The sequence below is a fragment of the Pantherophis guttatus genome, chromosome 6 (genome assembly GCF_059756535.1).
Source record: "Pantherophis guttatus breed Tessera chromosome 6, ASM5975653v1, whole genome shotgun sequence".
Taxonomy (NCBI): domain Eukaryota; kingdom Metazoa; phylum Chordata; class Lepidosauria; order Squamata; family Colubridae; genus Pantherophis; species Pantherophis guttatus.
Genome location: NC_142068.1, coordinates 4019400 through 4033121, shown reverse-complemented (window position 1 = coordinate 4033121; position 13722 = coordinate 4019400). Strand labels below are relative to the sequence as shown.

Sequence of the window (13722 nt, the reverse complement as noted above, 5' to 3'; positions counted from 1 at the left end):
CCTTCCTTCCTTCCTTCCTTCCTTCTTCTTCCTTTTTCTTCACCTTCATTTATTTCCAGATGTTGTCCTCTCTACTTGGAAAGAATAAAAACCGCGGCAGAAAATTACACAGGCTTCGTTCTGAGATATTCTTTGACCGTTTGGAGAAGACAGGTGACCTTATTGTGTTGCACACCTGAACAATCCCAGGGCAATTATAGGGCCTCCCTGGACACTTTCCTCCTTGGTGCAGTCTTCTCAGGTGGTTGCTGGAAAGGTGCCTTTGTCCTGCAAACCTGACCATCCCCATTTATGTTGCAGAGTTGACCATCTCCTACCTGGTCTCTTTCCAGATGCCACAGACTACATCTCCCAGAATTCCAAGCTGTTGCCTAGGCCCACCAGGCATCCTGAATGTTGTTGTCTAAAACAGGGCTCTCCAACCTTGGGAACTTTAAGCCGGCTGGGGAATTCTGGGAATTGAAGTCCACCAGGCTTAAAGTTGCCAAGATTGGAGACCCCTGGTCTAAAACATTTGCAGGACAGAATACTGGGGGACGCTTTTTCTCCTTCCTCCCCCAAAACTCGGGGGGGGGGTTGTTCCTCGCTATCGGGGCAGCATGCGCAGTCTTCGCATGGGCAGAGGCATTTCTCCTTGCAATTGCTGCTGAGAACCCAGCCCCCCCCCCAATGCACGGGGTCAGACCAAGGAGAAGAACGCCTCTAGAATTTAGCGGGGTGCAGAGCTCCCCGAAACGGAGTCTTTTGTGCAGCCAGGAGAGGGCTCAGGCGGGAACAAAGGCTGTCTTTCTGGGGCCTTTGATGGCCCAGATGGTGACATTTTACGGCCTCTGTTTCTACAAGCCTTCAAAGGACACAGATGCCCTATAAAACCAGGGAGGGAGGAGGGGGAGGCCCTGCCATTTGCAAAGGCCTGGGGGGCTTTGTTGGCCATTTGCCCAGCCCCCCTATAAATCCATCTGCACCCCTAATGGCTCCCTCCCCAGAGAAGGCTGCTGCTATTCAGCCTTTCTTTGCATTGGGGTGGGAGGGGGAGTCTGGAGCCTTCTGTCCCCCCCCCCACCCGGGCACCAAGGGAGATTTCCAAGCAGGCTGCTGAGATAATTCCTTTTCTGCTTCATGGCTGATACCCTGACAAGAGAGGTTCAGGGCAGAATTAAATACTTCGAAAACAGAAAAAGAATAGAATAGAATAGAATAGAATAGAATAGAATAGAATAGAATAGAATAGAATAGAATAGAATAGAATAGAATAGAACAGAATAGAATAGAAATTTTTTATTGGCCAAGTGTGATTGGGCACAGAAGGAATTTGTCTTGGTACATAGGCTCTCAGTGTACATAAAAGAGTCGGAAGGGACCTCAGAGGTCTTCTAGTCCAACCCCCTGCTTCAGCAGGAGACCCTAAACCATTTCAGACGAATGGTTGTCCAGTCTCTTCTTTAAAACCTCCAGTGTTGGAGCAGCCCCAACATCTGGAGGGAAGCTGTTCCACGGATTAATTGTTCTAACTGTCGGGAAATTTCTCCTTAGTTCCAGGGTACTTCTCTCCTGGATTAGTTTCCATCTGTTGCTTCTCGACCTGCCCTCAGGTGCTTTCCAGAACAGCTTGACTCCTCTCTTCTTTGGGGAAGCCCCCTCAAATATTGGAAGGCTGCTATCATGTCTCCCCTAGTCCTCCTTTTCATTAAACTAGGCATATCCAATTCCTGCAACTGTTGTTTCTATGTTTTACCCTCTAGCTGCCTAATCCTCTTTGTTGCTCTTCTCTGCACTCTTTCCAGAGTCTCAACATCTTATGTGTATCATAGCGACCAAAACTGGATGTTGTATTCCAAATGTGGTCTCACCAAGGCATTATAAATTGTTCCTAAATGAAATGAAATGAAATTATAAATCATTACTAAATGAAACAAAGAAAAAAAAAAAAACACTGCAAAGGGAAATTGATCCTTGGGTTTTTTATTCGATCCTCTCAACAACCCAGACAGGTAGGCCAGGGCAGAATTAGGATTTGCTAATTTCTTTCTTTCTTTCTTTCAAGTGATGCCAGGGACACATCCACAGCACTCAATGGGTTTCTTTCCAGAGGGATTCTGTTTTTGGAGGGAGAAGAGAGCTCAGCAACAAGACCAGAAATGAAGAGGTAGAAAAAGGTGGCTTTTGTGTTAAAAAGGAAAAAAAATGAATTAAAGGTGACCTATTGAAGTAAAATTGTGACTTATGACCACAATTGAGTCCAAAATTTCTGTTGCTAAGCAAGACAGTGGCTATGTGAGTTTTGTCCCATTTTCCGAATTTTCTTGCCACGGTGTCTAAGTGAATCGCTGCAGTCGTTAAGTTAGTAAGATGGTTGTTAAGTGAATCTGGCTTCCCCATTGACTAGTTGTCAAAAGGTCACAGAAGCTGATCGCATGACCTCGGGACACCGCAACCGTCATAAATATGAGTCAGTTGCCAAGCATCTGAATTTTGATCACGGGGATGCTGCCACCGTCGTAAGTGTGGAAAATGGTCATAAGTCACTTTTTTCAGTACTGTTGTAACTCTGAACAACCGTCACTAAACGAATGGAGGACTACCTGTCCCGCAAAGGGCTTTTCCTGATTCTTGTATTCTATGATCCAGGTGGTGCTCCGTGCTGCCATCTGGTGGGAGCTTCATGCTAACAAAACCTCATATTGCTCTATTATATTTTTGCGGTTGAGAGTTCTGGATTATCGGTGCATTTCATGTTCCCTGCAGTTTGTTGCTGGGGAAACTGATGATCTCCCACATTCAAGATTCAGCAATCATCTCGCGCCTTGTGGGAATGTTTCCGCCACACTGCAGCTGCATTTGCACAATGGTTACTGAATTATTGAAGCTTTCCACAAGTGCACCTTTTCTAGTAAGGGCTGAACGAGGCAGTGGGTTGGACTGGAAGCCCTCCGGATTCTATTCCAGCAGCCCCCCAACCTTTTGGGCGCCAGGAACCGGTTCCGGGGAGAAAGATACTTCCACAGACCTGGGTGGGGGCGGTTTTGTGTGCTGCCTGCACCCTGGGGCTTTGCTTGTTTGTGCGGCCTGGTTGCTGACATGCTGCAGCCTGGTGCCAGTCCATAATCTGGAGGTTGGGGAACCCTGTTCTGTTCTGTTCCGTCCTGTCCCATCACCTATTCTCTTCTCTTCTGTTCTGTTCTGTTCTACTCATTTACTCTACTCTACTCTTTAATTTGTTCTGTTCTATTCTATTCTGTTCTATTCTATTCTCTTCTATTCTATTCCATTCCATATTTTCTATTCTATTCTATTCTATTCCATATTTTCTATTCTATTCTATTCTATTCTATTCTATTCTATTCTATTCTATTCTATTCTATTCCATATTTTCTATTCTATTCTATTCTATTCTATTCTATTCTATTCTATTCTATTCTATTCTATTCTCTTCTATTCCATTCCATTCCATTCCATATTTTCTATTCTATTCTATTCTATTCTATTCTATTCTATTCTATTCTATTCTATTCCATTCCATATTTTCTATTCTATTCTATTCTATTCCATATTTTCTATTCTATTCTATTCTATTCTATTCTATTCTATTCTATTCTATTCTATTCTATTCCATTCCATTCCATATTTTCTATTCTATTCTATTCCATATTTTCTTTTCTATTCTATTCTATTCTATTCTATTCTATTCTATTCTATTCTAATCTATTCTATTCTATTCTATTCTACCGTGTTTCCCTGAAAATAAGACCCTGTCTTATATTTTTTTGAACCCTGAAATAAGCGTTTGGCCTTATTGCCATGCACTCAAAAGCCTGATTGGGCTTATTATCAGGGGATGTCTTATTTTTTGGGAAACAGGGTATTCTATTCTATTCCATTCCATTCCATTCCCTTCCATTCTCTGCAGCTTCTCTGTTTTAGTTGAACTATATAGCTTGTTATATAGCTTGGGTGAAAAATAGCCCTCTACTAATACAACTTTCAATGCCTGTAATTTGAATATTTTAAAAATAGTTAACTTTTAAAACAGCAACCGGTGTCATGATGACTCATAATCCATCATCCTGTGTCAAAACACAAGTTGGGGGTGGTGTTTCAGCCTTGCTGGCTTCGTCTAACGAAATCTGAAAACTTTCAAGGATGCCTCCCTCTCTATTAATATTATTATACAGGTAGTCCTTGACTGACAACAATTAGCATAGTGATCGTTTGAACAGCCTTGAAAAAAAGTGACTTGTTTCACACTTAACGATCGTTGTAGCATCTCCATGGTCACCTGATTTACATTCAGATGCTTGACACCTGGCTCACATTTATGACGGTTGCAGGGCCCCTGGGGTCATGTGTCTCCCTTTTGCGACCTTCCGACAAGCCAAGTCAATGGCAAAACCAGTTTAAGAGCCGTGGTGATGCAGTGGACTAAAGTGCTGTTAAGTAACACTTAGCTGCCAGCTGCCTGCAATTAGTGCGAGTTCGAATCTCACCAGGCTCAAGGTTGACTCAGCCTTCCATCCTTCCGAGGTAGGTAAATTGAGGACCCGGATTGTGGGGGCAATAAGCTGACTTTGTAGAAACACCGCTTAGGGGGGGCCAAAAGCCCTAATAAGCAGGTATATACAAAAGAATGAAGGCTATTGCTACAAGTGCATTGTAAGCCGCCCTGAGTCTTCGGAGGAGGGCGGCATATAAATTGAACTAATAAATAAATAAATAAATAAGTTTCACTTAACAACCATGTTACTAATTTAAAAACTGCTGCGATTCGCTTAACAAGTGTGGCAAAGAAAAGTCGTAAAATGGGACAAAACTCACTTAACAAGTTTCTCACTTAGCAACATAAATTTTAGGCTCAATTGTGGTCATAAGTTGAGGACTACTTGTAGTATATTATAGTATGGAATTAGAGCAAACTCCAAAAGGCACCGGCCTGACTCTAGGGGAGTTGCCTCAGTCAGACCACAATGATTAGGGAAATTTGGCTGACAACAAAAGGGATGTTTGATTCGAATCCTCCCAGCTCCAGGCTGACTTTGGGGGCTGTGTTTGATCAACACACTTAACCACATCAGGAAAAGACTTAAGGAGGCATGTTCACACAACATGCTTATCTCTCTTTGGTGGTTGCGGTAGCTTAGTGCGCTGTGCAAACCCAGCCTCTTGAAATAATGTAAGGTTCTCGATCTCATGCAAATCTTGGAAATGGGTTAATGCAGTTGCTGGGTTTTGTGAATGCAACCATCAGCTTCTGGGTTCAATGCCGGGCTTGTTGTTTTCTGCTGCTCTTGTGGTGCTGTCATCCTGCGGTTGCCACACTCCACCTAGCAACGGCTGCTTTACAAAGAGTTGGAGAGAAGCAGCCTCTGTGTACAAAACAGCAGCTCCTCTTTCCCCTGGAGACCAGGAGAGCCTTTCACAGGAGCAAAGCTTCAAGCGATCTGGCAAGCATCCAGACAGTTGCCAAGCTCACACCTTCCCTCTGGCTGCCAGAAGCTCGGGAGATGGCTGCGCTGTGTGTGAATCAACAGCACCATCTGCTGGCCTCTCTCGAAATAACACCACAACTCGGGTTTTCTCCGCTCCTCTCAGTAAGGCAACCATCACTGGAGTCAGTTCACACAACATCTTTAAGAGGGGATGATAAAGGCCTAGTTAGATGCCATGTATGGTGTCGATCCAGAAGAGAGGTTAATTCAGGAACTGGGATAAGAATGATGGACGACTATACTAACCATAGTTCGTTGTCTGAGCTGAACCATGAAGAGAGGTAGGGGAAGACGTCTTCCTACCAGGATGGCTCAAATAATGGCTTGAGAGAACTCGTATTAGCAGCTGCATTTCCTCAGGAAGTTCATCTTGGTTAGTGATGACCTCGGTTATGGTTTCTGTAGTTGGCCATGCATATGAACCAGCGCTCTCTTGGTAATTTGATGAACGTAGAAAATGGTTGAATTCGAATAAAACAGATTCAGGGTATTGAAGAAAGTGGCCCAGAAGTTAAAAGCAAAACAAAATTCAAACGAAAAATAAGAACAAGATTATGTTTAAAAAAAAAAAAACTTTAAAAAAAGACGAAGGGAGCTTTTCCCAGCCTGGCTCACCATGGCTGACTTTTTCAAGCTAACCGGAGACATCCAAGAAATCCTTGACTTACAACTATTCGTTTAGTGACTAAAGTTACAATGGTACTGAAAAAAGTGACTTAATGATTGTTACAACCATTGTAGCATCCCTACAGTCACATGATCAAAATTTGGATGCTTGGCAACGAGCATGTGTTTATGATGGTTTGCAGTGTCCCGGATTCACATGATCACATTTTGGGACTTCCTGATAAGCAAAGTCAGATTTTTTTTTTTTGCTTTAATTTATATGCCGCCCTTCTCCGGAGACTCAGGGCGGCTTACAATGTGTTAAGCAACAGCCTTCATACTTTTGTATATTTATACAAAGTCAGCTTATTGCCCCCACAAACTGGGTCCTCATTTTACCTACCTTAGAAAGGATGGAAGGCTGAGTTGACCTTGAGCCTGGTGAGATTCGAACTTGCAGTAATTGCAGGCAGTTGATGTTAATAACAGTGCAGATTAATTTAACAACTGTGTTACTAACTTAACAACTGCAGTGATTCACTTAACAACTGTGGCAAGAAAGGTCTCAAAATGGGACAAAGCTCACTTAACTATCTTGCTTAACAACGGAAGTTTTGGACCCAATTGTGGTCAGAATTTGAGGACTAACTGTAATTGGATGGGAGACCACTAGGAAACTCTAGGACTGAGTAGCAGAATCACCTCTTGGAAAAGAGAGTTTGCAGCTAGGCTTGCTTACCCAGTTAACCACAAGTTAAGCTCCCTTAACTCTTTACTTCCAGGTAAACCTGCTATCCTCCAGAGAGGCTGGGAGTCACATAATTCCAAACCAGCATAGCTGAGATGGCTGTGGATTATGGAATGCACCAGAGCTTGGGAGCACCAACTTCTATAGTTTTTGCCACATCCAAATTGGATCCTGGCAATGAAAAAGATTGACCACGAATAAGTAGAAGTTCCTGGAGTTGCAATTAAGGATCATGGATGACCAGAAATAGCCTCAGATGCTAGGTAACTTTCAAGAAAACTGTACAGGTAGTCCTCGACTTATGACCACAATTGAGCCCCAAATTTCTCTTTTTGAGACATTTGTTAAGTGAGTTTTGCCCCATTTTACAACCTTTCTTGCCCTAGTTAAGTGAATCATTGCAGTTGTTCAGTTAGTAACATGGTTGTTAAGTGAATCTGGCTTCCCCATTGACATTGCTTGACAGAAGGTCCCAAGAGTTGATGATCCCGGGACACTGCAACCGTCATAAATATGAACCAGTTGCCAAGCATCTGAATTTGGATCATGTGACCATGGGGATGCTGCAACGCTCATATGTGAAAACAGTCCTAAGTCACTTTTTTTGAAGTGCTGTTGTAACTTTGAACCGTCACTAATGAACTGCTGCTAAGCCGAGGACTACCTGTATTATTTGCCTGGATCAGGATTTCTCAACTTGAACGACTTTTAAGATAGATAGACTTCAACTCCCAGAATTCCCCAGCTGCCATGACCATTGCTGAGAATTCTGGGAGTTTGAAGTCCACCTATCTGGAAGAAGTTCCCAGCTTTCAAAGGGGTTTTATTTCTTAATACAATCATTATAATAAATCTTTTTTTATATATTTAAGGAGAACTCAGCCATTCCACCAATAAGGATTAATAATACCTTGATGGTTTACAACTGTTGTTTATTAATCCTGGCTAACTCAAAATGTGTGGACTTCAACTCCCAGAATTCCCCAGCAAGCATAGCTGGCTAGGGAATTCTGGGAATTGAAGTCCACAGAGTTTCAAGTGACCAAGGTTGACAAACAACTGTTGTAAACCATCTATTTATTAATCCTTATTGATGGAATGGCTGAGTTTTCCTTCTCCAGAGACCCGCAACGGCACGCGGACCCTCGCGGGAAGCAACCCTGAGGCGAAGCTGTTTGCCGCCATTTGCCAAATTGTTGCAACCGTTTGCGCGCGCGCGCCGGTTTGCCTTCCCCCAACGGTTTCCCGGCGCGGCTTCCTCTGCGCCAGGGACTTTATTTATGAATCCACCCCGGGGGAATTAAAAAACAACAACGCTGAAAAAGCTAAGCCCCGCAGTACAAAGGCGCTGAGGGGGGGGGGCGTCCTTTAATGGCGGTTGCCTTTGAAATTCTGCCCATCTTCCCTTTTTCCCCTTCCCGGGGCCTCTCTCTGAGGGGAATTGCCTCCCCTTGTGGGATTGGCTGGAAGGTTTGGCAGGACAGCCATTGGGGGGGCGCCTGACGTCACCAAGAGAGGCTCCCATTGGTCCGAGCCGGCAGATTTCACCCAGCAACAGCTGCGCATACCCGCCTCGTTTTCCCGCCTGAACTAACGAGCAGAAATGGCGCCTCAGGCGGGCGCTGGAGCGGCCGTGTGGCCGAGGCGGAGTCGTCCCTGGTGGGTTTCGTTGTCCGCTGCCGGAGCCGTTCGCTCGAAGCAGCAGCTGAAATGGGGGGGGGGGGGCGGAAAGAGAGAGGGAGACAGAGCCTCTCCGGCGGCCCGGGGATGCGCACGTGCCTTCTTGGAGTTGGCGTGTTGGCCGCTTCACACGACGCGATAAAACGAGGCCTGTGGCCGAATCTGGCTCCTCGGAGTCGGTTCAGAAGCTCTTGGTCAGGGTGGCCCGCACTATTTTATTTATATTTATATATATATTATCTATCTATAATACGTATTATAATACATATATATGCACCGACAAATTCCTTATGTGTCCAATCACACTTGGCCAATAAAAAATTCCTATTCTATTCTATTCTATTCAGGGTGGCTTACAATGCGTTAAGTAATAGCCTTCATACTTTTGTATATACATGTTTAGGGCTTTCGGGGGCCCCCCTAAGTGATGGTCTTTTTTATACAAAGTCAGTTTATTGCCCCCACAATCCGGGTACTCTACTCTACTCTACTCTACTCTACTCTACTCTACTCTACTCTACTCTACTCTACTCTACTCTACCCTACCCTACCCTACCCTACCCTACCCTACCCTACCCTACCCTACCCTACCCTACCCTACCCTACCCTACCCTACCTCTACCTCTACCTCTACCTCTACCTCTACCTCTACCTCTACCTCTACCTCTACCTCTACCTCTACTATTATACCAGTAAAAGGGAAGGGCGGGACTAAAGAGCACTGAGGCACTGATTGTAGCAGCACCAAAAAAGGCACTTAGCCCCAGATCCATAGATGCAGGGGTCTACTGTGTTAGGCAGGGTGTAAGATGTAGGCAGAAACAGCATACACTGAGCTCCACAACCAAGTACGGGGCATTTTGTATAAGAATATGTGTACCAGATCCTCTGAAGTTCAGATGGCAGATTCCACAGAATTACAGAGACCACTAATTATGGAGGCTTAAGATCCCATGGGACTTCCAAATCCAGAAGGTCATGTAGGTACTGGCTAATCAACCAGACATGGTAATTGACGAGAACCAGATGACAACGGTGGCCATGGATACAGCAGAGCCAAGTGACAGCAGCAGCATGAAGTATGAGAACCTGGAAAATTACCAAGGTCTGAAGGAAGAACTAAAGCGGATGTTGAAATAAAGGCCAAAATGGTCCCAATGGAAGTAGGGAGCATTTGGAGCCGTGGCTCCTAAACTGGGAAAGTGGCTCCAACAGATCCCAGGAACAACATTACAGCTTTCTCTCCAGAAAAATACAGGACTAGGAAAAACTAAGATACTATGCAGAATCCTCAAACTCCTAGGTCTCAACTCCTTTCCTGCTGCACCACTCTGTCTATCTCTTGAGCTCCAATTATTGGAAAAACAAATGTGTAAAGTTGAGAAGACTAAAAAGATAGTGATTAAAAAGATAAGAGTGTCTAAGGGGATCAAAACAGTCCTACAGTTATGACAAACTATAATATATAGTAATAAGGAAGTATTAATACATAAAATATAAAGTAAAGAAAAGCCATTTTTATAAAAGATTATTAAAAAATGAAAAAAGTCAGCATGGTGGCTACTCCTGTGTGGTTGAAGTCTTGCCCTTTATGACAGGCATAATGTGATTGCAACCACTACAATGACTTCGACACCCATCTCCTTGAAGATGCCCAGCACAATTGGTTTTGTTGGGCAGTCTAGTATTTAACACAATAGGTGATACCAAGTTCTAATATGCTTGATTTATTTGGACAACACCTGTATGAACACAACACCTGTATGAACAGGTGTTGTGGGTCTCCAGAACAAGATAACCATATCCGGTGAAACTGACTAATGAAAGCGTAATTAGGGTGGCCTCAGGTTTTCTTGGAGGTGAAAAGGAATCTTCTCTGGGTATTTTTGTGGAAGTGGCTTTTTTGCTTCATTCCTGGAATGGATGGGTAGCCCCCTGGCACTAGCTGCAGCTTGGCTGAGCAATAGAGTCTCAGAAATTTTGCCTGGTGTCCCTTTTGGTATTAGCTGGAACGGGATGTAATAGGGCCTGCATCACTTGGTCAGCCAGGGGTGGAGATGGATAACTGATGAGGGTGAATGAAGGTTCTCCAAGCTTGTGGGTTGGTTTCTGAACATTTTGTTACCAGGCTAGGTAATATCTTCAGTGGAATTTAGGAGATGTCAGTGTTGTCCTATTACACTTTCAAAATGTTCGGAAACCAACCCACAAGCTTGGAGAATGAACCTTCACCCTCATCCTACACGTGAGCTACAGATATTTGCCACTAATGCATAACTGGGTGGGAGGGAAACACTCCTCTGGGACATATCCCTTGCATGACTCTTCATCGTAAGTCTGGGAAGGAAGTCCAGCACCGTGAGACTACACAGTGCTTTCCTGGAAGGAGAACTGATGAAAGCAAGGCACAAGGACTTCATGATCTCTAAATCTATAAATTTCTGAAAAGCATGTGGCCATCTTTCTTTGTGTACCCGCTCTGAGAAGACCACAGTGTGAGATATTAAGATCTAGATAAAATTTATTTATTCAGTAGTCTTGTATGTGGCCCATCCTGCTAGACGGTCTAAATGGCCTTTTATAAGAGGAGTTGCAGGATCTATCTAGAATCCATATCTATAATGGGGGTGGGGATGGGAGGAAACTGTTCCTATTAACTAATTGCCCTCCATCCTCTCTTCCTTACAGGGTTCTCCAGAGATCCATAACAGGAAAAGAAAAGCACACCAAAGAGAGATGGTAATGTGAACATATCCTTCTTTTCAAAGAATGCCCCAATAAGCCATAGAAATTGTTCATTTTGTCCCATTTTACCCATTATCTCAACTCTTCCTAGGTCCCATGGCTTGCTTCATACAGCGCACCCTGGTTCATGAACGAAACCATTGAAACATAAAAGTAATGAACCAGCAAGGATTTTCATGCGGTTAATGCTACAAATGATTGATTTGTAGCAAACAGGGACAAGGCCTTTCTGGTGCTCCTAGTTGTGGCATTGATGCCTAAGAGTTCCCCTTAGGAATTCTAGAACAGGTGTTTTTAGACTTTTTCAGGCTGCAGAAGTGTTAAAAAAAAAATAAAAATTCCTGGAAGCCTGAATTAGAGGCAGAGCTCAAGTGCTAGAAAATTGGCTGTGCTTGAGTGAATTTAGCGGTTTTTCTCTTAGTTTCTCATGGAATCCATCAAGTTCTCATCAAATACAATTTAAAAACTCCAGTTGTAGGGCACAATCAGGTGGGCAATTGACCTTCTCGTCCCAGCCCTTCTAGAGGGTGCTAGATTGGAAAAAGCCGATTGGAGAATGAGCAATTGTCTTCCTTGTGAATTTCTGCAATCTATTTGAAGATAATTGAAATCACTGTTTAAAAGTAAAGGGAGTTCTTCTGAATTGCAATGCAGCTGCTGACATCTAGTGGCCAATCATGTTTTTTAAAAATTATGAACCATTAATGGATATAAACTGCTTCCCAGAATTACCCTGCCAGCATGTTTGCACTCTAACTCTTAAAATTCCCCAGCCAGTCTGTTGGCTAGAGAATTCTGGCAGTTGATTCTCGCATCTTAAAGTTGCCAAGGTTGAGAAATATTTCAGTAAAGGACAATTAAAGCAACATTCAAACAGCATCTCCTACGATTTGTGCAAGTCATTTTTCAGGGTGAACACTGTAAAAGGCAGATTGAACACATGAAAGAAATCAGGGAAAACTGATTGCAAGGATATTTAACTTTTTCCCTTTATGCCATTTCTTTGCTCCAAATCACCCTCAGGCAGCTAGTCAGCCATCCAACTTTAAAGCATGTAGCAAAGCTGGGAGATGGCTCCATCCAAGCACAATCAATTTATACAAATTGGAAATATCCACAGATTACTCCATGTCTTTTGAGGGCATGATCGGTGGCCCCTGAAATATGGGATCCTGGTGTCCTCAGCATTACAAACCTGAACTATGCATCTTAACTCACCTGTATTTTTAAAACAGTCCCCTCTAATAATTTAAACAATGCAGTTAAAAACCGAACAGTGGTAAATGCAAGCATTTCATATTGACTCGTCAGTACCAAACTTAAATAAAACAGTTAAAAGCAACATAGAACATAGAGTCTAGTGAGAGTGTTAATTAAACATGTGACATATGCGGAAACCAGCCCATGATAAACCTTACGCCCACAGAAGGCCTAGATTGACGTACAATTGTTTCTGCACACATAAAGAGGCTTCAATCGATTGATGGCAACTGCTTCGGCAAAACATAGAAAATGAGAGTTCCTGTGGCGCAGCAAAACTTTGAACACAGTATTTGAATTGGCTTGGTGATCCATAGCTAGTATGTGTCTCGTGATAGCAGAAGAAGGCATTTTGTGGCCATGATTTGCTGTTGGATTGCTCAGTACTGTCTGAACCCATTTTGAAAAGTGCTTCTTCATTCTGAAAGCCAGGCAACTATCAGTTCTGCTGATGTCTCTGCAATTACAAACAAATTGGTAAATACAATGGGCTTTGGCGCTGATAGGTTGTGCTTCCTTGATTGATGGTAGCAGGGTTTGATGCAGTACGTAAAATCCGGCCATACTGAACATTGTTTCAATTAAGGTGTTTAAACATCGGGTCGTCAGGGGCTGATCCTCCTTAAACAACAGCTCAATACATACTTCCTTTTTACTGGCAGTTGAAACTATTGGTTTTGGGTCTCTTGTTTTGCTGTGCCTGTTGATGAAGCGGCTCACCTGTATTTGTCATCCTCCTGAGAGAACCATCCCATGGAACCATCCCACTGAGGCCACTTAAAGTGATGCCCCCTGTGAGAAAACAAGGCTCTACATGCAAATCTTTTAAGTCAGAGTAGTAAATTCCTGGTTCCCGGAAGGGAAGGGATAGAAATGGGAATGGGAATGGGAATGGCATGGCATGGCATGGCATAGCATAGCATAGGAATTTTTATTGGCCAAGTGTGATTGGACACAAAGAATTTGCCTTGGTGCATACGCTCTCGGAGTACATAAAAGAAAAGATACATTCGTCAAGAATCATAAGGTACAACCCTTAATGATAGCCATAGGGTACAAATAAGCAATCGAATCATATTAGGAAACTATATAAATCTTAAGGATACCAGCAACAAGGTTACAGTCATACAGTCATAAGTGGGAGGAGATGGGTGATAGGAACGATGAAAAGATTAATAGTGCAGGGAAAATATAAATCTT

The 13722-nt window shown here is 43.3% G+C and overlaps 1 protein-coding gene and 1 long non-coding RNA gene across 2 annotated transcripts in view; one reads left to right on the top strand and one right to left on the bottom strand.

Annotated features, from left to right (window-relative positions):
• Positions 1-1734: 1734 nt before the first annotated feature.
• On the bottom strand, positions 1735-8479 carry LOC117658606 (uncharacterized). The gene is made up of 3 exons (XR_004589313.3): positions 8406-8479; positions 5730-5915; positions 1735-2096 (listed from the first exon to the last, which is right to left on the bottom strand). It is a non-coding gene; the product is annotated as an uncharacterized LOC117658606 (long non-coding RNA).
• The window catches only part of NMUR1 (neuromedin U receptor 1), a 79879-nt gene continuing 74568 nt past the window's right edge, over positions 8412-13722 (top strand). Inside the window, exons 1-2 of the mRNA XM_060684934.2 lie at positions 8412-8496; positions 11206-11256. Coding sequence (XP_060540917.2) covers positions 8441-8496; positions 11206-11256 — 107 coding nt within the window. The 5' untranslated portion in view covers positions 8412-8440. The remainder of the gene's footprint in view (positions 8497-11205; positions 11257-13722) is intronic.